Source organism: Leucoraja erinacea, chromosome 34 (assembly GCF_028641065.1).
Source record: "Leucoraja erinacea ecotype New England chromosome 34, Leri_hhj_1, whole genome shotgun sequence".
Classification (NCBI taxonomy): domain Eukaryota; kingdom Metazoa; phylum Chordata; class Chondrichthyes; order Rajiformes; family Rajidae; genus Leucoraja; species Leucoraja erinaceus.
This window is the reverse complement of record NC_073410.1, coordinates 5770322-5797872: the sequence shown is the minus strand read 5'-3', so window position 1 is coordinate 5797872 and position 27551 is coordinate 5770322. Positions and strand designations below refer to the sequence as shown.

At 38.3% G+C, this 27551-nt stretch overlaps 1 protein-coding gene across 1 annotated transcript in view; it reads left to right on the top strand.

The window, feature by feature from the left end:
• Positions 1 to 27551, top strand: part of si:dkey-192p21.6 (uncharacterized protein LOC565246 homolog) — a 163991-nt gene that overhangs the window by 38274 nt on the left and 98166 nt on the right. Inside the window, exons 5-6 of the mRNA XM_055661723.1 lie at positions 23919 to 23988; positions 26454 to 26517. Coding sequence (XP_055517698.1) covers positions 23919 to 23988; positions 26454 to 26517 — 134 coding nt within the window. The remainder of the gene's footprint in view (positions 1 to 23918; positions 23989 to 26453; positions 26518 to 27551) is intronic.

Below are 27551 nucleotides of genomic sequence, written 5' to 3'. Positions count from 1 at the left end.
TGTCATTGTTTGCCCAGGAAATGTGTCCTTCAGAGATTACACTGATATTATGCATCTCCGGTCTTTGAAATTGAGGGATATTGACACAAAAGGCCAAAACTGATTGATGCAGTCTGTGATGACAATGGGACATGTTAGCTCTGCTGTGGTAATTGATAACAGGAGCATAGTCCCAGTAATTTAATAACTGGATCTTAGCGTGATATGTTACCTTTGAATCAGCAGATTGATGTGAGTGGGGACGTAGGAGTACTGAACGAATATGCAATATCTTAATTCCATTCAAACCAGATTCCAACAACTTCTGCAGCATCCTGCAAAGTGCAAGATGTGAACCTAAAAAATAATTGTTTCGATATTATACTCTTTCCTGGGTTTAATCTTCTTAAATCTGCCAGAATCACTAAGCCCTTCTTTGCTTTTATCAACATCAATAATCAGTACTTATCTCAGTAATATTTCATAATGTTCTGCATTAATGGGCATTTAGTTAACTGCAAAGTACAATGTAGTTTGTGCTACTTGGGAAATGTATACGATGCATAAAGGCTGCTGGCAACATGTTGATTCATTCGTGAGATTTTGATATCACTTAGAAGCCCAGCATTTTTGTCCATCCCTAATTTTCTTATAATTGAGTGACTTGTGAGGTCATTTCAAAGGTATTCAAAGTCAATATTTTGCTATAGGCTTAGTTTCATGCAAGTATGACCTGATAATTACAATAGTAGATGTAAAGTGCATTTATGAACCAGATATGATTTTATGATATTCTTATGTTTTCATGGGTATCCATACTTGATATCATCTTTTTAACAGAAGATGTTGGAAATAGTGTTTAGGAAGGAACTGCAGATGCTGGAAAATCAAAGGTAGACAAAAGTGCTGGAGAAGCTCAGCGGGTGCAGCAGCATCTACGGAGCAATGGAAATAGGCAACGTTGTGGGCCGAAACCCTTCTTCAGACTGATGTAAATAGTCAGCAGGTCAGGCCCTATTTGTGGGAAGAGAATCGAATTAACATCTCTGATAGAAAACACTTTGTTAGTATTGAAACATTAACTCTATTTCCTTTTCCTCAGATGTGGCCTGACCTGCTGAGTATGTCCAGTATTTTCTAGTTTTCATCTTGTTAATACAGGATTAAATAAATTAACTGGATTCAAACTGCAAAGCTCCTGCAGTAGGATTGGAATTATGTCCCCAGATCATTGGATTACTAATCCATTTACCATCCTGTAGTGAATAAGCAGTTACTGTGTTAATGCCTTGTGTTGAAATCTATTGAAACACAACTCATATTTTGCTTATAATGCTGTGGGACATATATGTGCATTTTTAACATGTTGTTGCTATTTCCAGTTAACAGTATTTGTAGGTATTTTAAAAACCATGAATAACAAGACTAAAGATCATTTGAAATTGATAAAAGTACCAACAATTCAGCAAAAATGGTGTTGAATCGTACCTCATAAGGTTGATCTTAAAGTTTGACTTTTTTAGTTTGTGTCTCCTTTCAGAGGAAGATATAGCGTAGATGTTTTTGTTTATACCCTGTATATTAAAGATCCAGAATGAGGACTTCTTAATTGTTTGCTCGTTAATATCCTTGCCTCAACTATAGCCATCATTTTGTGTGTCGGTATAAATAGTAAAGAGGAGGGAGTGGGGGCTCGGAAAGTGGAAGTCGTTAAAGAGACGAAGGGCATATGAGGTATCTTGGACATAGGTCGGGAGAGATTGGACCAGGGGGGGGATAAGATGGAATTGAGGTACATCTATCTTTGACGTATCATTTCTGAAGAAGGGTCTCGATCCGAAATGTCACCTATTCCTTCGCTCCATAAATGCTGCCTCACCCGCTGAGATTCTCCAGCATTTGTGTCTACCTATCATTTCTCTGTGTGTTCTTTGTTGATTGCAGCTTTACGCTGCCAATTTGCATGCAATAACATATCAATAATTTAAATTAGAAAAGAGAAATATCATGTGTTTTGCCACATAATCATCAAACTATATGCAAATATTTACAACCTTCGCAGGTTGAGCCACTTGACCCAGAAGAAACATATTCCCGATCCCCAACCACCAATTCTCCTGATATAAGATTTGCCGTCAACCATCTCATGTTCAAGTAAGGACTTCCCACCACCCAGATCAACCAATGTCCACATCAATTTAATTCATACTTTCTCCACGATATACAAGTACAATTGGCCTTGATTGACAAATCACACATCTTAGACTTGGAAATGTATCAGTACCATTCATTCATCATTGTTCAGTTTAAATCATGGAACGTCCTGTGTAGAGTCCCAGTAGTTCATTGTAGTTACCACTACTTTCTCAAGGAAACTTAGGGCAAAAGCTGCTCATGAGGGCCTCACCCAGGCCCCATGCGAGAATATTAAAAGCTGCATTATTTTGGAATTTAGTTCATGTATTGAACATATCATAACTGTTCGACACATTGAATATAATTTAGATGCATTTATTTTCTGGCTCTCTGGTTATAATTGCAATTTTTAATGTTGGCAAAGCTAGAGAAGAAGAATCTTATCATGATTAATTGCTGCTAACCATTCTAAGCTGCCATTTGATGGGCCTCCACGTTCTGAACTTTATAGCTGGTAATGAAGCTGCACTTTACAATGATGTAATGTTCACATTGTCATGGTAACACATTATGCAGGCGAGTAAAGAACTTGCTGATGGCTCACTTGCAGTGTTGCATTCCTCATTAGGCCATGAGCTTGTTAAATTATCTGGAATGAAGTGTGAAAAAGACCATTTCCCCCTATAAGTGGAAGCAGCCACTCGTTCTGGCTGGTTGGCCATTCATCAATAGTACTTTGCAGACTTTCTGTGAAAGTCGTTCTACAGATTGTTGACTTTCCCATGTGTCAATCTACAAAAGTTTAAATTCACTGCAATCTCTGACAGACCTCCTCAATTAACGGAACTCTAATATGTAACTGACAGACACTGAAGCAACTGAGTGGAGTTTGATCTCTGACAATCCTGTTTTCAACTGTGGGGAGAATTTCAGAGAATTCGGTATGGCCAATGTAGATTTTTGAAAGGGAAATCATCTTTGGCAAAACATTTAAGGGACCTCTGAAATAAAAATAAAAAATAGCAATGAGACTCAGCAAGTCAGGCAGCATCTGTGGACTCCTCACAGAAGGCATCGGAAGTTAGTATCAAACTACAGCTCGCTGGAGTCATGAGGCAACATGTCTATTAACTCCAACATTATACACACCTTTGTGTTTATAACTCTTCTGTGATCGGATACATTCATAACAGCTCAGTAAAATTTAATAGTTCCTTGCATTTTTCTTGAATGCCCAGTTTTGGAGCCATAATACTGGAACTATTATCAATCATCAGAATGTGTCAGAGTCATACTCTAGAGTCATACTGGAGACACCATACTCTTCAGCACCACATCAGCCCATCTAGTTGCTGTCTAGGAAGGAACTGCAGATGCCAGTTTACACCAAAGGTAGACACAATATGCTGGAGTAACTCAGTGGGACAGGCAGCATCTGGAGAGAATGAATGGGTGACATTTTGGGTCGAGACCCATCTTCAGATCTTTAGGTCTCGACTCAAAACGTCACCCATTCCTTCTCTCCAGAGATGCTGCCTGTCCTGCTGAGTTACTCCAGTATTTTGTGTCTATATTTAGTTATTGTCTTATTCTATTTACCTAGCATAAATGTCAATGGAAAGAACAATCAAGAATGTGTGTGTGCAACTTTTAACCACATTTGCCTATTTAATGTTCTTGGAAATTTCATGCTATAATTTCATTTTATAATTAACACCATTCTCTCATTAACTAACAGGACGTACCTTTAGAAAGGAGATGAGGAGAAACTTATTTAGTCAAAGGGTGGTGAATCTGTGGAATTCAATGCCACAGATGGCGTGGAGGCCAAGTTATTGGGTATTTCTAAAGCAGAGATTGACAGGTTCTTAATTAATATGGATGTCAAAGGTTATGGGGAGAAGGCATGGGAATAGGGTTGAGACAGGAAGATAGATCATCCATGATCTATCATGATCTATGATCTATTATCCCTGATCTATCATGATGGGCCGAATGGCCTAATTCTTCTCCTATGACTTGGGAACATATGATCTAGGGTAATTGATATGAAAGATGTTGAAGTGCTTAAAGATCTGGGTGTTCAGATGAAGAATCATCCATCAATGACAGAATGAGGAGAAGAACAGCACTTCGAAAACTTTCACTGGAGTTGTACCAGAAAAATCAGAAAGTAAGGAGTTCTCGAGCTTCCTGGAATTTATAGGTCAAATTGTTCAGGCTAAGTAGATGGAAACGGCACTTGGGCATTGTCTTTGCATCTCTGGGTCGGAGCACTGATGGATTGGAAGGTATATTGTTTCGACTCGGACATTTGAGAATCTGAGGAAGAGTTCAAAGGGCTTGGAATCCTGAAGACCACAGTAGGTTATTGGGAATAGAAACACATTTGGGCTTTATGAGTGGAATCGATGGCTCGGAAACCAGCCTTGTGTGTTACATTGTTCATTTTTGCACTTGTGACAGCTGACACAGCTTAAATATTGAAAAGCTGAATAATAAATGAGCAAAGGCTGGCGAGGTTAAGTTGGGTATTAAAGCATCTGTCACTGTGACAAGTATTTAATGGTAGGATGATTGCATGACATTTTTATGACACTCAAATACTAAATCAAGCTCTAAGTCTTTCAAAATAAGTCAAACTGTTCTCCTACTGATATTGTAAACACAGGAAGAAGGATAAATAAGTAGGTCAAACAAATCTCTTTAAGAAGGAATTTGTGGAATGGTATTCTATTTTCTTTTTATTTGATATATATTTTGAAGTCTACTTTACATCCCTGTTTTGTAAGCAGCATGACTTTGGTCAGCGTGTGCTGAGTTGAAAGCTCATCTCTTATTCAATAAGTTATTGCTGAATTGGGGCTGCAATCTATAGAATTGTTCACATAATCTTGGCAAAGAGAGTGCTGCCTTGTCTGAGGTGCTGTGTTTCAGATGAGATATTAAACCATCTTTACATAATTACGACACAATTTGCAATTTAGCAGGAATCTGTGGGAATTCTGGTCATCATCTACGCTGCCTGTCCCGCTGAGTTACTCCAGCATTTTGTGTCTATCTTTGATCAGAAAGACTTCATCAGCTCTCAAGACACTTTTTGTTCTCCTTGAATTGGCAATGGGCAGGTGCTTGAGAACAGCATCAATTCTTTTATGTGGAAAAATGTAATACCTGCTTTCAATCTATAGGATATACAGTCATGCATGTCAACCAAGTTCTTTCACTCCTAAATATTTTAATTAACAACCTGTATTTCCTCTAGCCATTGTAATAGATAAATTGAAACATTATAGTGTTACTCCTCTTATACACAAAGCCTTTTATGTAAAGATTGTCATCCTTTAATTTGCTCTTGAATGATTCGATGTTTTGGTCACAGTATTTTTTTCTGCAATTATTTCCACTATATGCAAATATCTGCATTTTGATTACAGCACTGTGGAATTAATCGGTTTTAAATTGCTACCAAAGTTTACCCTACATTCAGGGCTATGCCCCTTGACCTACTGTCATGGCTTAGCTTGTGGCAGGCAGGTTCATTGGAAAATGCACGAGGTGTTGTGGTGTTCCTCTCTAGACTAGGGTCTTATTCATGTTCACCAGTATATCTGTATAGCAAAGACCGTAATAAATCCAGTGCTTTTATCCCTCTTCCCACGGTTCATTATATTCTTAATTGCTTGCTAAATACTGCTAAAATGCAATGCTTTTAATTTGTTCAAGTCATATTTGAAGAACATTATCAGGTAAGATTTATTTGAGTAGAATTGCACTTTATGTGGCATTTGGAAGCAGTCAGACTCATGGGTTTCATTCGGATCTTGCAGTGTTCCACATTATAGTCTGCCACGTTAATTGTTTTGTGGTGCTTTTGTGGGATGAGATTATGCAATACACATTCAAGTCTGTCTTTTTCATGATAAGAACCAATGATATTGCATATGTTTTGTAAGGTAGCATTAGTGAATAGATTGCCTTAGATGAATCAACATCTGCTTCATACATGGATGTCTGCCCAGAGGCCACATCTGCCAGAGGTAATGTCTCATACACCTCTTCCCTGAGGTTGGCCTGAAGCCATCAGGGGAGATAGATCTAGTCAAAACTTATAAAGCAGTATAACCTAGAACTCATAACATTTATTAAAGGTTGAGCAAATGCCACAATAAAAGAATTCTACAAGTAATATGGGACAGATGAATATATGATACTGCCAAAAGTTACATGAAGTAAAATAGTTTAGTTTAAAGATACAGCGTGGAAACATGCCCTTCAAGTCCAGCACTGACCAGCGATCCCCACATATTAACTCTATCCTACACACATTAGGGACAATTTTTACATCAACCAAGCCAATTAATCTAGATACCTGGACGTCTTTGGAGTGTGGGAAGAAACCAAAGATCTCAGAGAAAACCCACGCAGGTCCCGGGGAGAACATACAAACTCCGTACATAGAAACATAGAAAATAGGTGCAGGAGTAGGGCATTCGGCCCTTCGAGCCTGGACCGCCATTCGATATGATCATGGCTGATCATCCAACTCAGTATCCTGTACCTGCCTTCTCTCCATACCCCCTGATACCTTTAGCCACAAGGGCCACATCTAACTCCCTCTTAAATATAGCCAATGAACTGGCCTCAACTACCTTCTGTGGCAGAGAATTCCAGAGAGCACCCTTAGATCTAACCCGGGTCACCGGCGCTGCAAGCGCTGTAAGGCAGCATCTGTACCACTGCGCCACCGTGCCGCTCAAGATTAATATAGTCTCAGGGGGATGCTTCTAACAATACTGTACAGGTATCATCAGTTCAAAATGCTGCAAACCAGCCTGTTCTATCTTTCCTCTATCTTGCCACAATTCCACCGACCACTGACAATTCTATAGAATCCTACATATCTAGAATTTGATGAAAATGAAATATAAAAAAACATAGATGCTAGAAATCTGAAACAAAAATGGAAAATGCTGGAAAGCTCAGCAGTTCAGCAACATCTGTGGAAGGAGAAACAGTTCATGTTTCAGTTTCAGGTTCAGGTTTTTCATCAGAACCGTAATCAGATCTTAGCTGCGAATGGTCTGTGGTATCCGAGGCTTCTTTTGATACAGTCTGACAGTGGAATAATAATTAGTCTTCAAATGGTGGATAATTACACAAATGTTATTCTTTTTCTGATCATTACAGGTGACTTTTATGCATCTGAAGCCAATGGCTAGTTAGATTTGCACAGGTTGAACTGTTTCTCATGGATCATCTCCCAGGAGATCATTGTGCAGCCATAATCACAATCAAGGGAAAGAAGCCATTTCAAACCAGCAAACCTGGGAAAAATTAATCACACTCATTAATTTCCCCCACATTAACCCATTTAAAAATTCTAATTACCACTTGACCGTGGAAAGAGAATAATATATGTTTTAGATTATAACATAATCTGGCCTCTATGCTGCTGTTCTCATTTAATCTTAGGGTGATGTTTCTAACAATACAGTATAGGCATAATTGATTCATAAGTTATAGGAGCAGAATTAGGCCATTTGGCCCATCAAGTTTACTCGCCATTCAATCATGGCTGATCTATCGTTCCCTCTCAACCCCTTTCTCCTGCCTTTTCCCCCATAACCACTGACACCTTCAGTGAAGTGTGGCAGAACACACAGGAAGTGTGCAAGGCTTGTAATATTATATAAATATAATTAGGTTCATTACTTTGTCCCCGTTCTTTTGATTATCTTCATATTATATTGACACTAATTGGGCCTTAAAAGTTAGGAAATTATGATATGATGATATGCCATTTATTGTCACTATACATGTACAATGAAATTAAAAGCTGCTCGTACTCAGTGCATACATATAATTTAGTACAAAAAACAGGAAACAGAAAACAAAAACAGAAGGGAGAAGGGGGGGGGGGATAGGTGCACAATTCTGCGGCGCTATATACATATATACAGATGGAAGTCCGGGTGTTGGGCTGTGAAGTCAGTGCATGTGTGAATTAAGAGTAGTTATAATTTTCGGAAAACAACTATTCCTGAGTCTATTTGTCCTGGATTTGATGCACCTATAGCGCCTTCCAGAGGGCAGCAGGTCGAACAGTCCAAACGCAGGATGGGAGCTGTCCTTGATGATATTCTTTGCCCTGCTAAGGCAGCGGGAGGTGTAAATGTCCATCAGGGACGGGAGAGGGCAGCCTCCTTTGCTAAATTGCTAAATATTTGTGAATTTAGGAAATTTGTTTGGAAATAAACATAAATCTGAATTAAATGTTGAAATTGATGTTTGTGTTGACAGTAAGCACCATATACTAAAAAGGCATCTATTAAATTAGTGATGGTCTGGACACAGATAAGGATCAGACCTCTCTGGTACAAAATTGTCACGGTTCCTATCACTTTGCATTGATAATACTCCGATTTATGCTTCTATACCCTATATATTTTAAAACTATCCCTTATACTCTACAAGATTATCCTGCAATGACAATAGAATTGCTCCATTTGTTCCATTTCAGATTCACCATAATGTAAATAATGACACAAACATATTCATGCATCTGCTGGAATTGTGCCAAATGCCTGAATACCATTGCTAGATCCAAGCACAAAACTGTCCTTTTAGGGTTGAATTTGGAAATCTAATTAGGGATCAATAATTACTTGGAAGTAAGGTTGAAATAAACAACTATGGTGTAGGGGCATAAATATGCTCAGTTGAGTAGCGGTACTTTGAGTTGTCTGGTAAATGTTCCAGCTCAGACTGTAAGTTGGCTATTCAGCAATGCATTACACTGTAAGGGGCCACATTTGTATGTCCATTTGTGTCACGATTAAATTGATTAATCGAGATGAAAATAAAGTAAACAGGGAATAAACATAATTTGTAAGTGTGTGAGTGCATCAAGAATCATTTGCTCTAAATGCTTATGACCCAATTGAATTCATTGTGTTTCCTTAATTAAGGCATGACCTTTCTTTGCATAATGAACAAAAACAACCTGAGATAGACACAAAATATTGGAGTGACTCAGCAGGACAGGCAACATCTCTGGAGAGAAGGAATGGGTGAGTGACAGACTATGGAGTCTGAAGAAGGATCTCGACCCGAAGCGTTACCCATTCCTTCTCTCCAGAGATGCTGCCTGTCTAGCATTTTGTGTCTATCTTCGGTTTAAACCAACATCTGCAGTTCCTTCCTAAATAAAGTCAACCTGTTGAACAGATCAATGAATCCCTTCTAGTCATTGGGCAAATTTGTCAAAACCTCACCTCCTGATCCCCAGTTCCTCTCGAGGTTACACCAAACTCATCAAAGTGTTGGCTTGCTGCTTCTCAAAGAGATGAACGCCTGCAGATTGCCAGCTTGAGCCCAGTGTTCATTCTCTCAGCTAATCAATAATGCATTCAGTTTAGGTAACGGCTGAATGGAGCAGCTAATTTTGCATTGCCTGCCACTCAATAAAGAAACATCAGCTCCTTTTTTTCATTCATAGCCAAGTGACAAAGTGTATTAACTCTGAATTTACTGCCCCTTCAGGTTTAATAGATTATCGTTAATTTGTTAAGGCTCCAACAATGATAGCCTGCCTGAAGGCATGTCTGCAAATGTTGTTTTTGAAACTTTGATGTTTTTAGATACTCTTTAGTTAGGAAAAGATGAACAAGCCACTTTCAGTTTATAACAACTGGAAATAAGGTGGCACATTCATTGTATTTCACTAAGTGCACTAGAGTCAATGCTCACTTTATAATGCCTCGCATCCATTTTAATAGTAGCACCTCATTCTATAATAATGGACTAACAATATGTGGCAAATTCAGTGGCTTATTGGTGCAGTTATTTTTCTTTTGATGCTTAAGGTGAAGAATAATCTGTGACTCAGGTCATAAATTATTACAGAAGCTATTCAATCCCACCCATTTATTTACAGCAGAGTAACATATTGATTTCAATATTACAATTTCTCTAATTCAATTCACCCCTCCCCCTCTGACACCAGCTAAGTAAGAGGAGCGATAAATTGATCCTTCTCAAATTAGGAGACTGTGACCAGTGAGATATCGCAGAGACCAGACCTTGGCTCTGACTATTCACAATCTATATCAACCGTATGGCTGAAGAGATTAATATAATATATCTAAGTTTGGCAGTGACACAAAACTAAGCAGGAATATAAGTTGTGGAGATGACAGATAGGTAGTATATACTGTAAATATATGCCTGACCTACTGAGTTACTCCAGCATTAGTGTCTTTCTTTGTACTTGGACTCCTACATTCCCTGGTTTCTCCTTGCTACCCTTCTTAAATCAGGGTAGATCATTATTTATCCACCTTAATGTAGTCTGAAAGAGGTATGTAGATCTCATTTTTAATTAGTTCTTATTTGTCACATAATATTAGTTAGAAACTGAATAGATATGCCGAGTTGGGGTTTGTTTTAAAGTTGCAAGTACCTGGCCCTTTGTTCAGATGCCAATATTTATTACTTAAGATCTGAGTAAGTCTGAAGACCCAAAACGTCACCTATTCCTTTGCTCCATAGATGCTGCCTCACCCGCTGTGTTTCTCCAGCATTTTCATCTACCTTCGATTTTTCCAACATCTGCAGTTCCTTTTAAACTTAAGATCTATTGGTCATCATAGATATCAGTAGAGTTAATGCACTCACCTTTTAAAAAAAAAAAATTCAGCCTGACCTTGTCTAAATGAGTTTGATTGAATCAATTGGAAAAATCTGTTCCATGTTCCAAAGTCCTTTCTTTTGAGCAATGGTCAGTAGCTTTTGTTTAAATAACTCCATTGCACTGTAATAAATACAGATCCATGGTCTTAATGGGATATTGATTGATGCCAGGCATTTGTGGCCTTGGTTAATCAACAGGATGCTTATACTTGTGGTGCTGAACTCCCTCAATACTGCACAAGTTTCTGAACACCTCGACCACAATGGGCCAAAAGGCTTTCATTAATTTCTCAATGGTAAATAATGTACCTGCAGCTGCTGAACCTCTGAGTCTGGCCCATTGTTGCCTCTTCTGATATACCACAGACACTAACAAATGCCCCAATATTTTGAGATAATGCTTTAAATATAGACCGTCTGCGGTCTGAATTGCAGTCTACACACCATATATATTCATTGGAACGGGTATATGCAATTACATCCCTTGAACTTGCACTGCATGTCACAGTGGGCACTAATCTACGACTTAATTCCAGATGCCTCCATTTTTTCTTAACATTATACAAATATCTGTCAATCTCACATCTGAAATTATTAAATAGTCCAGCACAAATTACTATTTGCAGAATATGAAATTTCATCCTCTGTATGGTTCCAATTGAATCGCAAGTACTGACTAATCTTTATATTATTCTCCCCACGGCTCAACTTGCCAAGCAGCAAAAATATTTTCTTTACTCGACCACATTTATACGATCCATTTGCCCTCCCCAAGGTTTAATGTCTTGAAAAAAATCACTTCATAACCTAACATTCTGGGGAATTTAACTTGAGGTTATGCAAAAGCGCACAAAAGAATGCCAGAAATGCTCACTAAATCATGCAATGAATATAGAGAGTGAAACAACGTTTCAGGTCGAGGACCTTACGACAAAACTGGTTTGTGCACTCTCTATATGTTCAGCAATCCATTTCATATTTTGAGATTTGGGTGTTGGTTGCAAAGCCATGGATTGAACCATGGTGAGGTGGTCTATTTTGTCAAACTGCGGAAAATGGTTGCCATCCATCACTGTCACCCTTCCACTTAATCAGCAATAAACAGTGCACTTGCTCGGATCACTTAGTCAGTGTTTCCGATTTCAATAGTTTAGCGTACTTCATAACGTGGAGCCCCCTACCCCCCACTCCGTGTTCATTTTTAAGATGCATTAAGTTACCTCAGGGACTAATGGAAATAATGGACTTTAAAAGCAAATATCAGTTCAGTCTTGGACGGTGAAGATTTGCTAAGTCATCTGAGAAACTGCAACATAAGGCCTTTTTTTTTTTCCTTTTAAGTTCTTCCTGTCACTAACATATTTTTGTAAATAGAGGCTCACTATTCTTCTCGGATTATAAATGTAATAATTAATGGAAATCTGAACTTTGTCCAAATTTGTTTATATCTGTTTGCTCCTTTACTTCCTGTGGCATTTAGCTTCAGTGAAGGAAAATATGATGACATTGCGTGATTTAATTGAACCAAGCCACTCAGAGGCTGAAGCTCGTGGATACAAAAGGTATTACGAGCAGACATTCTGTCGGAGACACTGTCAGTGGGATCTCTCGGAATTCAAACCACATCAAGTTTTGAAACTCTTGAGTAACTTTGTTGGTGCCCTTTATATGGTGACTCTTTGCATACCCTGGGCATGCAAAACAAAGATTTTACAGTGACTTGTCACATGTGACAATAAAGTATTCATTCCTTCATTCAATACGTTTTGATAACAGTAATGGCATTCTCTACTTCGAGAGTTTGAGTCAGACAAATGGTTCCATTGGATAACATTTGCATTGGCACCACATTGTAACTGACAATACACTTCTGAATGTTCATACATCTTTGTGGGACAAAGTAATTCATGTGGATTGTCTAGAAGCTTCTGAGAACAGTGAACCCAGACATCCAAAATTAGTGTTGTTAAGGTTTACTCTCTGTTTATACATTATCCGGATTGTTGATGGACCAAATAGGGCTGTTACCATGGATACAAAACATACTGCAATGCTGTAAGCTTGAGTAAAAAATTAACTGCTGGATGAGTTTAGCAGGTCAGATTGACATGACCAACTCAGTTCCTCCAGCAGTTTCTTTTTTAAGTCTATAACCATGATTGATGTGCCAAGTAACAATAGATGCTGCTGCACCCGCTGAGTTTCTCCAGCATTTTTGTGTACCTTCGATTTTCCAGCATCTGCAGTTCCTTCTTAAACACAAGTGACAAAATAAGTCTGGTCTTGACATTTCTTTGATCTGTATCACTATGCTGCAAAATCTGCAAAGAAGATTGTGATTGACATCTGGAAGTGAATCAGTGGACATAATACCCCAGCTAACATTGATGATGTCGAAGTAGAGAATAAATATCAACAGCAATTTGTCCTGCACCAGCCACATTGAAGCTATGGTCAATAAAGCACACCAATATCTTTACTTCCTTAGAAGGCTTAAGATGTTCGGCATGTCCCCAACAACCCTCACTAACTTCTACAGATGTGCCGTGGAAAGCATCTTATCAGGATGCATCACAGCTTGCTTGGGAACAGCTCCAACCAAGACCACAAGAAATTGCAGAGTTTCGGCTATAGACCAGACCATCACACAAACCAGCCTCCCTTCCATGAAGTCCATCTACACTTCACGCTGCCTCGACAAGGTCGCCAGCATAATCAAGGACCAGCCTCACCTTGGTCGCTCCCTCTTCTCTCATCAGGCAAATTTGAAAACGCACACCTCCAGATTCGGGACCAGTTTCTTCCGAGCTGTTATCAGGCAATTGAAGGGCCCAGCTGGAGTGTAGTTCTGACCTCCCATCTATATCATTGGAGACCTTTAAACTATCTTTAATCTGATGTTTTCAAACTGTATCTTGCACCAAATGTTGTACACTTTACCGTGCACCATGGTCAGATTGATTGTATTCATGTATATTCTTTTCTTTTCAAACTTTTTACTGATTTCAATGTTTATTAGAACAGGCATTCTGATTACTGGTTCACTTTTAGATTTATCCCTGCTATATAAACATAATTCACCTAAATAATCAGTAACAAAGATAAACAGCAAAGTATTTTAACCCTTTGTAAAACTCTTTGGGTATTTTCGTTGAATTAAAGACTGTGAGTTCCTTTATCTTTTGACAACAACTTCTCAAAAGCAGACTTCTATCCCAAGATACTTGCATTGCGTGGATTAGGATTCCGTTGGATTGGCAATCAATGCACTGATTGTTGCATGTTTTTTTTTGCAAAACAACACCACACATATTGTCAGATCAATGAGGCGGCACTGTGGTAGAGTTGCTGCCTTACAGCGCCAGAGACCCGGGTTCGATCCTGACTATGGGTGCTGTCTGAATGGAGTTTGTACATTCTCCCTGTGACCGCGTGGGTTTTCTCTAGGTGTTCCGGTTTCCTCCCACATTCCAAAGACGTACAGGTTTGTAGGTTACTTAGCTTTGGTAAAAATTGTAAATTGCCTCTAGCGTTTGGGATAGTGCTAGTGTGCGGGGTGATCGCTGGTCGGTGCAGACTCGGTAGGACGAAGGGCCTGTTTCCGCACTGTATCTCTAAACTAGTGCTGTTGGGGAATTATAATACTTAGTTATAATGGTGCAATAAGAAAACTAAGGTGTAAAACTGATTTCAATTTACAGACATAAATACAGTTAAAAATACTTCTTTCGGATGTGTCAATGCTGATTTGTTCCTAATGAGCTGTTTTAATGGGCTGTTGTGGTGGAAAATTGCACCTGACTGACGTCAGTTTTTAACCTACAGAATTAAAGCGTCCAGGCAGATCAAAGATTCTAAGATGTGAATTGTTGGTACACAAATTCAATCAAATGTCAGTTATATTTTAAATTCAGTTATCCTACCTTATAAAAGGGACTATTAATGCTCAGTTATTATTTTCTCCTGAGAAGTATCTTGCTTGAATGATTCAGCAGTCAGAATAATTGAGTTCATTTATCCCGTGGTCTGTTATTCCAGCGTCATTAATATTTCAACCAGCCAGCCTGAAACTTCCGATGTATTATTACTTAATTAATTTTGATTTGACACAGGCAGAAAAAAGCGTGTATTTAGAACAGATGTAGCTCCATGTGTGAATTTGTCACCAGGGCTGCTGAATGGTTCCCTTTTCCAAATCAAGATGTGTAGGAGGTACAGTTTGGGTCCTGCTATCATTCCATTTACTCAGATCACCATGATCACATTGAATGGCAGTGCTGGCTCGAAGGGCCATATGACCTACTCCTGCACCTATTGTCTATTGTCTATCACAGACTTAGTGCAGACTGGGAATGGAGTTCCTACTTCATTTAGTTTGAGTGGTTTCAGCTGTGTACCATTGCTGGGTCATCAGGGAAATACCAAATCTTTACCGACACACACCAAGATACTTCACCCTGTCAGCTGAGATGAGATGACAATGTGTCAGAGATTATAGATTTTGAAGAAAAGTAAATAAACGGGGTATTCGGGGATATTGTTTTCCTATTTGAAGTCAATGATAACTGGAAACGATCCTATTTTGTCACTGGTAGAAAAAGCTTTCTGAATGAAAACTTCTTTATCTCAAAGTTGTCTTCAACTTACAGCGAATGTTTTACAAAACAAGGAAGAAAAGCTTTGTCTTATAGCCGAATATCTCGTATAGTGTGCACTCGAAGGATGGTAAGCTTCTACAATGTCATTTCCTAATGTAATAAGCATACAGTGTTCTTAATCTACCAAAACACAGCATTTACAAATTAAGTTAAGTCATGTGTATCTCCAATTAGAGATAATGGGCCGACAGATATTTTCTGCTATTTTCCGATGATGCTGTGATTTCTAGGAAGAATGGTTTGAGTTTCCATTTAAAAAAACCTCTTCATTTTAACTTTGATTATTTATTATTTATTTTAAATTTCACTTATGATTAGATATTGCAAAATTAATAATTTATACAATCTTATTAAATAAAAGGAGTAGGGCTTAATCTTATCTCTCAATAATATCTGCTATGAATTGTACTTATGAATTGTTGCTGCTCTTGTGTTGGCAAATAGATAACATCCATGGAGCAGAATCGAGAGATGGTAGTGAGATGAATGATAAACTGAACTGACCTTTAGTTGAATAACAAAGATTAGCCAGAACATTGAGAGAATTCTCATTTTTCTTTCTGAAGTACTGTGGGAGCTTTACCACAGTATCATGAGAGCAGGCAGGCAGGCAGGCAGGCAGGTTCTTAGCTCAATGTCCCATTCAGATGGAAGGTACTTCCCCAATACTGTTCACATTTCTGCTACAGGACTCAAATTTCTGACATATGTGACTCAGAGATGAATGTACCATCAGCTGAGCCAAAGCTAACATGGAAGCTCATTGAGATAAAATTGGTTGACATTAGTAGGGGATGTCAAAATTGTGTGACGTTGGGGTACCCCTGACTCTCAGTCTGAAGAAAGGTCTCGACCCAAAATGCCACCCATTTATTCTATCCTGGGATATCAAAAATCTTTTCTTTCATATTCTTATAATCTTACTGTGTATTTTCGATAATTGTCATATTTTGTTACAGCATAGGAGACCTATTGAATGTATGCCATTTCTCAGAGCAGGCCATCTGTAGCCCCCCCTCCCCTTCTCCCCATTTCTTTCTCCTATTCTCCTTTGCCTGCCAATTAACACAGTCTTAATGCTCTTGCCACCCACTTACACTGCGGAATAGTTAATCTACTAGGATGCTTCGGGGGTATTGGAGGAAACTGGAGCCCCCTTGGGAAATCAATACTGTCACTTGAAGAACGTGCAAATTCCACAGTCAGCATCTAAGGTCAGGGTGGAACATGAGCCACTGGAGAAGTGTGGCAGAAGCAGTCTGCTGCACATTCATGCATATTTGTTTTTATTAATAGTGCTTATGTGTTTCCTTTTGTTTTGCAACCTAACCTATATAGGAGAGAGTTAAATGTAAACTGGTGGTGTATTTTGACCTTTTCCTTTGGAAAAAGGTTATTTTTATTAATTGATTAGAAGTGACTAGCAATCTTTGTTGGCTGTTTTTATGCAGTCTTTTTCTGTCCTCAGGCTAACATTATCCTGCAACTTTCAACACTGTTTCAATTTGCTCATTCTGTCAGGAGTCCTCACACTGGCTCAGACGTTCATTTACTGTGACCCTGTAAATATTGTGAACCAAACCTACTCTAAATGTATTGGGATATCTGCGTAAATTGGCTGTGTAAATTTATAAGCTGACAATGGGTTCTATATGTCCGAAGATGAATGTTTTGTGTCCACTGATTTCCAATTAAAAACAAAACAAAATTAACATCAATTGTAAATTGTCCATGATTATCCTTTGCTGAAAGGAAAGCAGATGCTAGTAATCTAAAAAAGGCAGAACATCATGGAACCATTCAGCAGTTCTGAGATCTACATCTGACAAACGGCTTCAGAGCTGAATCATCAACTCTGTTTCTCTTCCCACAGATGCTGCTTAACCTGCTGAGTGTTTCCAATATTTTTCAGCTTTTATTATTCTCTACTTCCTGTCACAGAACCAATATTGGTCCACATTTGTCAGTCCACGTTGTGTAGAGTTTTGCAAGCATGGTTTTGTAAAAAGCCTTGCTGAAATCATGTAGACCACATCAAACGTTCTCCCCCATTGATCCTCATTGTACCAACATTAAGATTTAAATCAAATTTATCAACTATGAATTTCCTTACCAAAATAAACAAATCGGATTATTTTAGAACTATAGTCCTTGTTTTTCTTTTACATATGTTATTCAACTACTCGATTATTCATATTTCATGTCAAAAAATAAGGAACCTTGGAATAAAAAGTAACAGGAATTCTTTTAAGGTAGACAAAAATGCTGGAGAAACTCAGCGTGTGAGGCAGCATCTATGGATCGAAGGAAATAGGCAACGTTTCAGGTCGAAACCCTTTTAATATATTTTGTAATAACATGATAAAATGTCACTCTAATATAACTTTTCAACCCATTAAATTGTAAAAATACATTGCTAAGTTAGGCTCTTCACTGACAGATTGGTTTAAGATAATGACATGTGGCCTTGAACTTGCCTATACCACTAACATCCTAAATGCTAATACAGGATGCAATGAGTATAGACAAAGAACTGCAGGTGCTGGTTTACATTGGGCATAATTGTTGCTGTATGAAGTTCTCCTGTCCCCGAACAAGCAGCTCCACAACCACTACGATGCCCATGATGAAATTGATCCGCTCATTTCGATCATGTAAAATTAACTTTCCGTCTCTTTCCCGATCGCATAATCTATCTGGTTTGAACTTAATTGAATTTAATGAGTGTTACAACAGTAATTATAGTTCTCTACACGATCTTGCAGCCTCAAATGTCATGAATATTACTACTGGATATTGGTGTACAAACAAAGCCAATGGTGAGTTAATGGCATTTGTGAAATTTGCTTACGAGGTCTTTGTTAAGCAAAATTGGAAGCATTTTGAATGTGAGAATCTACAACTATTGACTATTGATTTTTGGTATTGATGACAGTGGTACTTTTACAAGGCAGACTAGTCAAGGTTTCCACTGCTTCAAAGTCACGCATGGAGGTTAATTCTGTACTAATGGACTGGAGGTCGGGGTGCAATGTACAACAGTAATTAAAATATCTCATTGCAATATCATGAACACAATCTGTTTTCTGATCAATAAACAGTGTCGGCTGGCTGATGAGCTGCGAGTTACAACTCCCTGATCGCGTGTTGGGGTCTATTACATGCCTTCAATGGAAAGTAAATCAATTCAGTAACAATCATGCACTGTCATTGTGGTTGTAAAACCAGTCTTAAAAGAAGAGAAATGCATAGAGCATTTGACGCATTATGTTTGGTTGCAAAGGAGATAAAGTATGTTTAGATTTTAAAAGTGTATTTATCCCTCAGCCAAGTAATTATCTGATGATTATCTCATTGTTCTCTGTGGGGTCTTACAATGCTCAAACTGCACTCATAACATTACAACATTCTCACATGAGAACATTGATTGCAATTCAACGGTATAATACTTCATTGCTTATCAAGGGCTTTGGAGGATTGTAAGCTATGAAAGACGATGGACATTTTTGTAATTGGAAAAACAGTCTTTGGAATGGGAAGCCAGTTCTATTAATGACAAATCATATATTTCCAAGGAATAAAATGTATCCATGTTCAATGCTGTAACACCATTTATGGCGCACAATGTATGCAATGAATGTTGAGAAACATCTGAACATCTTGAAATATTCTACACTAAAGATAATAAATTAGTGGAGTATCACCGATGAATAAGTTGGACTCAAAAATAATGTTGTTGTTTTAATTCAGGGACCATTGATGTAACAAAATACACACAAAAAAAGAAAATACTGATTCTAAATTTTACTTGTTTGAAAAGTTTACATTAAGAAAATGCTGAGTCTGTTGTATATTTTCCAATGTTCAGAAGATGTGCAATTGGATTATTAATTCAAAGCTAATGCAAGCCTTCTATTAATAACATTCTGTGATGCATGTGAAGGACATTTGGTTAAAAGGAAAAAACAAAGTAGTTCAGCACTTGATAAACCTATATTTGCAATACTTGTGCCAAACCATTGATGTTGGAAATGTGTTCATGCATTACAAAGGGTAAACAAAAAATATGACATTGTATTATTGAAAATTGGGTTAATCTACAGATGAGCAATGTTGTGCACATTTCGAGTGCCTTGGTATCTGTTAGGGGTACAGCATTTTCATGCATTGTATAATATTATTTGTGACATAAGATGTGCTTTGAAAATAAACAAAACTGCAAATGATGAAATTCTGAAATAGAACTGAAAGAATCAGCAGATCAGGCAGCATCTATGGAAAGAGAAGTAGAGTAATGGTTTCAGGTGGTTGCCGGAGGTTGCAGGTAGTGGAAGCAGGTAGGGAGACTGACACAAACCTCCGGGAATTGCACGGAAACCTTGGGTGGGGCACAAAGTCTCCAAAAGTTTTCGTTCAGGTTTCCTAAGTGGGACAGGGGCATTATTGTTTCAATTCAGGGACCTTTCATTAGAACGGTTAATAGTTTCACAGGGAACAGAAAGATGCATTAAATTTGCCCGCATGACATTTTGGCTTATAATCACTCATACAGCAACCAGGTTTAACAACAACCCTGTGGCCCAAAAACATATTCTACTTTTAAATGTCTTCCGTAGATAAAAGGGGTACTTCATGGACATCCATATGTCCAGCTCACTGTATTTCTCAACCTCCAAGCATCAGCAGTATTCCAGCCAATGATGTCATATATCTCAGATTGCTGATGGTTGATGCAGTAGGAAGGTCATTGATATTTTCTCCTGCAATATTGTAGACTTCACCTTCCCTTCCTTTAATGTACAGCAGCAGGTAGAACGGGGGCCAGCTTCCACAAGGTACAGACTGTCAAAATATGCTTGAAAGTAGGAGACAGAAAGTGGTGATAGAGGTTGCTTCTCAGACTGGAGGCTTGGAACAAGTGGTGTACCAGAGGGATCCATTTTTATTCATCATTTACATTAATGGATGAGAATGTGGGTGGCATGTTTAGTAAGTTTGTGGACGACACTAAAATTGGTTATATTCCAGACAGTTAAGAAGGTTATCTAATGTTACAATGTGATCTTGATCAACTGGGCCAATGGGCCGAGAAATGATTTGGTTTTAAATGCATGATGTTGCATTGTGCTAAGGTAAACCAGGCAATACACAATAAATTGGAGAGTGTTATAATGAAGGGACATAGGAACATAGTTTCTTGAAAGTGGAGATCCAGGTCGACAGAGTGTTGACGAAGGAGTTTAGCACACATGGCTTCATCAGTCAAGGCATTGAATACAGGAGTTGGAATGTCTTGTCACAGATGTACAAGATAGTGATAAAGCCACATTTTGGTATCTGAAATGATCTTGTGAATGGGTACTAAATAGTAAGCATCTTTAATGTCTATGCTGCCATGAAGTATCCCTTGGAGATCAGTTGTCTGGCAGTGACAAATGTCTCCATTTTGAAATGTTGATACTCAACAGATTTATTTAGTGATTTAGATCAATGATGATCAACGCCTCCAACCAGTACTGTGCATTGGCTGGCCATCTGAAGCATGCCACTAATTTGGAATGGGCGTAGAAAACCAATTAATGATGATATTACCGGCTCTGGAAGGTTTGAATTATAAAGTGAGGCTGGATATGCTAGGACCTTTTCCATGGAGCGCTGGAGGCTGAGGGGCAACCTTTTGGAGCCATATAATATTGTGATGGTCATATATCAGGTGAATAGCTACAGTCTTCTCCCAGGATAGGGGATGCTAAAACTTGTATGTTGAGATTTAAGGTGAGAGGGGAACGATTTAAAAGGGACCTAATATGATATGATAGAAGTTGCACAACTTTTTCACACAGAAGGTGGTGTGCATAAGGAACAAGCTGCCAGAGCAAGTGCTAGAGACAGGTACAATGAAGACATTTGAAAGATATTTGCACAGGTGCATAGCTAGGAAAGGTCTGGTAGGATATGAGCCAGGTTCACACAAGTAATACTAACTCAGTTATGCAACTTGGTCATCATAGATGAGTTGAGCCAAAGGGATGAGAATCACCGACAAACTGTGGTTAGGTATAACTTAGCTTGAGTAAGGAGAAGATATTTATTTAATGTCTTGTACAATGGGAAGAAGGTTGTTTGATATCTTTCTTCTGCCTATGACCAAGTATGACCTATCAGGAATGAAAACAGAATTAGCACTGAATACTCACAGGTTAAGCAAATGCAGTGGAGAGAGAATTGTAGTTAATATATTTTAGGTCAATGACCTTTTATCAGAATAAGCCATGAAGATTTGATGAAAGTACATTGGCCTGAGCTCTGTTCCTCTCTATCTAGATTCTATCCGACATTTATGAATATTTTTTTTTATTTGGGATTTCCAGCATCTGCAGTTTTATTTGCTATTATGAATAATTAGACCCAGTTATGACAATATTGCAAATTATATTGGCTGAGTGCATATGTTATATGCAGAGTCAGCTTCCTTAAGTTCTGCCAATAATGCTCAAAATTCTGGCCAACCTAATAGCTTTTATTTTTGTCCCGCACTAGCCCTGATTAAATTGAGAAATTATGTTGACAGTGTATAACGCATACTATATAAGGTTGATTGATGCAGGAATTTAATTTTTTTATAGATTGCAATTATTACTTAAATAATTGAACAATCCATCACAAATGATTTTAAAATTTGTTGGGGTTTGGGGTAATAGAAGGTAAATCAGGCCTGATATTTTAAATCTTCAAGAGATCGCCCATTCTTGAGCACCAAGCAGCCATGCCCACATCTTTTGCAAGCTTCAGAAGGGTTAAACTATTTAGTCTTCCGAGCAGATTAAACTATACGCTTACTCGGGCAGTAAAATAATGGCTTCAAATTGTAAATGGCAGCTGGAGGCCAAAGCTTGATAGCTACTTTGTAAAGCAACGATAAGGTCATTGACTTTAATCCAACTGTTCACAGTTTGTCCTTCTTATTCGTTTTATAACGATCGGTTGGAAAGGATCAGTACAAAACTATGGTGCGCTTCTGAGTGGGTAATTGTGTGCATAAATGAAAAATGTGACACCTAGAATATTTCAAGTATCCAATCAAGTGTGGCGAAACAAGGCGAAAAGTAAAAGTTTAAGCTAAAGTTAAGATTCAAAAACATCTTTGGATTAATGACCAGCTTTTAAATAGTGTGTATCAAGGGTAAAACTATCTGTGAGTGTGTAAGAAATAAGAACAGATGTAAGACGAGTCCTTAATAATGGATTCCAGCATTTTTGCAATAACAGTCAGTGGGCTAAATGTTCTATGGTTTCCTGCTCTCTGTCTCTACTTTCTTCAGTGGAGGTTATATATGAAAGGATTTCTGTTCAATGTTTCTCTCCAGAATCTTGGGAATTTTAGAAAATTCTAATCAATTCATTCATTTCCTTTGTAGCCTTTAAAAAAATATCCTAGGAAGAAGGTTGTATGATCCAGGGGTCTCGTCAGACTGAAGTCCCACTAGTTTAATTAGTTCTTCTCCAGTGATAGTGCTATTTTCTGCTATTATTAGAATGGTTTTAGCATCTTCTACCATTGAATGGATATGTTTAGCCATCTTTCCTTTTGACTTTATATATTCATGTTCTTATTATGCCCTGCTCTGCCAACTCTTAGTGGCCGTGTTAAATGGGAACAAAACATTTGAAAAATGAGCAACAGGTTTAACAGCAGCTATGAAGTGCAAAGGATGTCCGATGTTTGGATTTGACGTATTTGAGTAATAGCTGGAGACGATTCTGTTCATGGCTAGAGAATGAAAACACAACTGGGTGGAACTGCTGAAGTCTTCTTTAGGATGCTCTGAATACTGTGGAACGCAGAATTACTGGAAGAATTACTGGAACCGCTTGGGCAGTTTGCACCCCAGCGGTATGAACATTGACTTCTCTAATTTCAGGTAGTCCTTACTTTCCCCTCCCCTTCTCAGCTCTCCCTCAACCCTCTGGCTCCACCTCTTCCTTTCTTCCTGTTTCTCCAGCAGTTTTTTTTTTGCTCAGGATTTCAGCATTTATAGCCCCTTGTATCTCCATGATGGGACATAATCTAAAGATTAGAACCAGGGCCATGAAATAATTTTAGGAAACACCTATACATGTCGGATTGATATATATTTGAAACTTTCCCCAGTGATCCTCAATTGTTGTGAGGCCATATTAATTTGAAGTGTGAGAAGATTTTGTTAGTTAAAGGTTTTAAGGGGTTTATACTCCTTACTAAGAATCACGTTGAGAAGGAAACGGTTAGGTCTCAGATCGGCCATAATGTTATTAAATAGTATAATAAGCTGGAAGGGTTGAACAGCCTAGTGTTGTTCCTACAGTACATCATTAACCATGTGCAACAGTAAAACAAATTCATTTTTCTACCTAAATGAAGTGGCTGCCATCACCAAAGCAAGTGACATTTTCTTCCTTTCTCATCCACAGCTATCGCTGTTATATTTGCTGTCACTGTTGGACTGATTTCCATTTATGTTACAGGAGGTTACGTGTACAGGTAACACTTTTCATGTCCTTGTAGATTAAACATATTTAGAATTATAGATGTTGCAGTGGCAACCATGAATGCTGGACAATTCAATGACCTATGCAAAGGTATTGTAAAGCTTGCAAAGTAGGCTTTCTGATTTTCAAAACAATCAGCAGGCACAAGTTGATGTCTATGGTTAATGCTGAAGCTTCCTCACCAAATCAAATAGTTCAACCATGATAGTCGTGGGAGTGCTGAATTAATGGTCCAGGGACAGGGTTTCCTTCAATGGTCTATTTCAGGGAAGGTGGACCACTATCCAATATCATGTAATACATTATCAGTGATAAAAACAAAGGATAAATGTTTAACTCAAATCACTGCGAAAATGCCATCTATCCGCCCTGAGGAAGCTACAGGGAAAGAATAAAGGTAGTCTCTATAAACCAAACTTTTTCAATGAAGCCAATGTAAAATCTGAACAGGATATGTCAAAGTCCCCCCCTGTGTCCAATACAGTATGTCTTGTTTCCATATAACAGTGGAGTGGCTGAATAGTACTGGGAATTGGGATGGAAGTAGTATATCCATTATATGGGTGAAACCTACATTTTGCTGCAAAAGAGCTTACACTGATTTCCAGGCCACTAGGAGATTGCAATGGTTCAGGATGAAGTCTTACCCACCCCCTTCTCAAAGGCAGCTCGGGATGGTGAAATAAATTCTGGCTTTCACAGTGACATCCAAGTCCTGAAATGTGAATGAATGCAAAGCAAGTATGATGATATCCACTCGTGTTGTCCCCACTCCCCCAACATTCATTAATAAATGACGTACAGTTCAATTATATCATTCTACCATCTAAATATTTCATAAAATCAGTTGAAGGATTTATTGAGTTTGCAAAGAGGGTATCAATTGCAAGAATATGCCCATGACTCTGATCACATCACAAAATCACAAGAGTAGATTTCAACCAGCTTATTGCTGTCTCAACCACACAGTGAGCAAGCAGAGACTTAGCTGAACTTACTCTTCCCATTTGTGCATGCAGAACTAATATTTTTCTCACCTCGTGATCCAGCCAAAAGGTGGGCATGTGGGGTTTAAAATACATCTCAGCCTGGTAATCAGAGTGTTTGTTTTAACGAGAGGTTTAAGCCAGTATGAGAATCCTTTTCCCCAGATTGGTCATAGAAGTTGAAGGCCTAAAATAGGACACCTTGATAGTGTCCTCTGTGATGTTCAAAGGAAAGACTCTGAACTCTTGATGCCTGCATGTCAAAATATTAAGGTACAAGGGCATGTCAGCTTCTATCCTTCCACTACTCTTTGTGATAGGTAGTCCTTTCTTATATTACAGAACAATCCCTATGATTGACTGCACTGCGGATATCTGCAATTTAAACAGTGGAAAATGTATATGATAATGCATTAGGACAATCCACTTTGTCAGAATACTAAATATATTTGGTACAGATAGTTGAAAGGACTCCCTCAGGGAACCTGCCAATGGCTATCTGGAGGATGGCATGTGCATGATGCAGTCCTGATAGGTTTTAAGAGAGAACCTTGCACTGCTTGGCATTAGCTTGCTTGCGTCAGGTCAAAAAGCCACATAAGTAACATTCAGTATTTTCATAAAGTAATGCACTTGTAGTTTACTTTAACCCAAAAATGACAATATGGTGACTGCTGTTTAAATGTACTCCTTTAATCACTGCCAAATTATAAAGAATTTACTTGTCAAAGGTCATGTGCCACAAAATGTTCTGAAAATCCTTGCTTTGTTTCAATTCTAGTGTTGTTTTTGTGTTCAGCATTTAGAACAACCAATATAGTGTATAATTTTGCAACCCACTTGATTATACAGCATTCACTTAGCTGGGTGATTTAATGACCTTGCCTTTCATTTTCCTAAATCTTTTAATTGTTTATTTTGATGGGGCCATTAAATTTATTGGCAAAAATGCACTTCAATTACTTAGGTGTCAAGAGCATTCCATCTAACCTGTAAAATTATGCATTGGTGATTTTGCATTTCTCCAATAAATCTGTTCCATCAGTATTCTGCATCCTGCCACTGAGTCTCATTCACAGTTTCACTGCTCACAAAGCTGTCATTAGCACACCCACCCATAATGTATATTCCCACCAGAGAATCACTCCTGCATTCTTGTGACACCAACTCGTGAACAATCATGGATTATATATGTAACTCCACACAGGAATACTTTTTTTCACACACATGTACAAATCTTACTGCCCCTTGCTCACCAGATAAACACATTCCACCACCCCATGCTCTTTGTATCTCTTCTTCACTCAACTTCATCTGATTTTGCCTTTTGGGATCTTATCTGATTTTTAATGACTTTTTAAAATTCTCTGCGCGTATCCACAAACTCATGGAAACAACTAGCCGCATTTTTAAAAAATGTGTTCCTGAACATGTAAAAGAATAATTCTTACAGTTGTTGTGTTTATTTCAGGATGAAGTGCTTTCAGAGGTCTGTGCAGCAACTCCTCAGGTCACCGGCTCACAGCATCAGCATTGTAAGTGCTGAACCATTCCAGCTGTTTGGACTTCTTATGAGCAAGTAATTAACATCACATAATGAAGAGTAGAAAGTATTTTACTTTTGACTCCACTATGGCATTCTTATTGTACTGAATGTTGTGTGGAAAAGTAGCATGCACAGGGTTGAGAAGTTGTTCTCGGCATTAAAGCATATTATTTGGAGATGGTGCAGAGATGGTAGATCTGAGGCAGTTTCTGTCCAGTTAACAGGGGAAGCAATATTCAAGCATGTGCTACAATACACTGTGAGCATTAGCAATTAGAATTCTGTTTAAAAAAAATAAAACCATGCATTAAGTTTGTGTTAGAAGCAAAGTCACACGAGCACTATTTTGTATCTGGGACTGTCACTTCAACGAGAGGGGGTTCTTGGGGTGAGATTTGTCTCCATATAGCAAATTACACATGGGGATTAGTGGGCTTCAGTGGATATTGAGACATTATGTACTCAGCGGGGAGCACTCTAATAGCATGCTGGTTGAAATCTACCAGCAGTAAAGAACTTGAATTCTTATCTTAAAGCAAATCGCAGGGATGAGGAGAGTTGCTGTTTCAGCCTAGGCAGAGTCAGGGTCTTTAGGTTATCAAGGTGCTGGCTCTCCTTCACCTACTCCTGCCTGCTGTCCACATTGTTTATGAGGACATTTAAAAAAAAAAATCACAGTACACTAGTGCATGGAAGATCTCAGTGTAATTTATCTAAGTATGTTTTTAGTCATTGTGGTTGGCCTCATTTTGCCCAGTTTACAACTAAATCAAGGAAAGCACAATATAGTAATATCATTCAATGCTTGCAGTCTACCACTGATTTAGGCCCCTGGATCCCATCCAGCGACACACAGCCAAGCCAGTGCAGTTGACTGATGCTAATTACTAGTCAAGAAATTACCAATGCTCTTCAAATCACAAGTCTAAATTGGCAGAATTTGTATCTATTTTTGAAATTAATTATCCATTCCATTTTCTTAAGATTAAACAAAAATGGGATCTCTGTTTCTTTGCTGTAGGA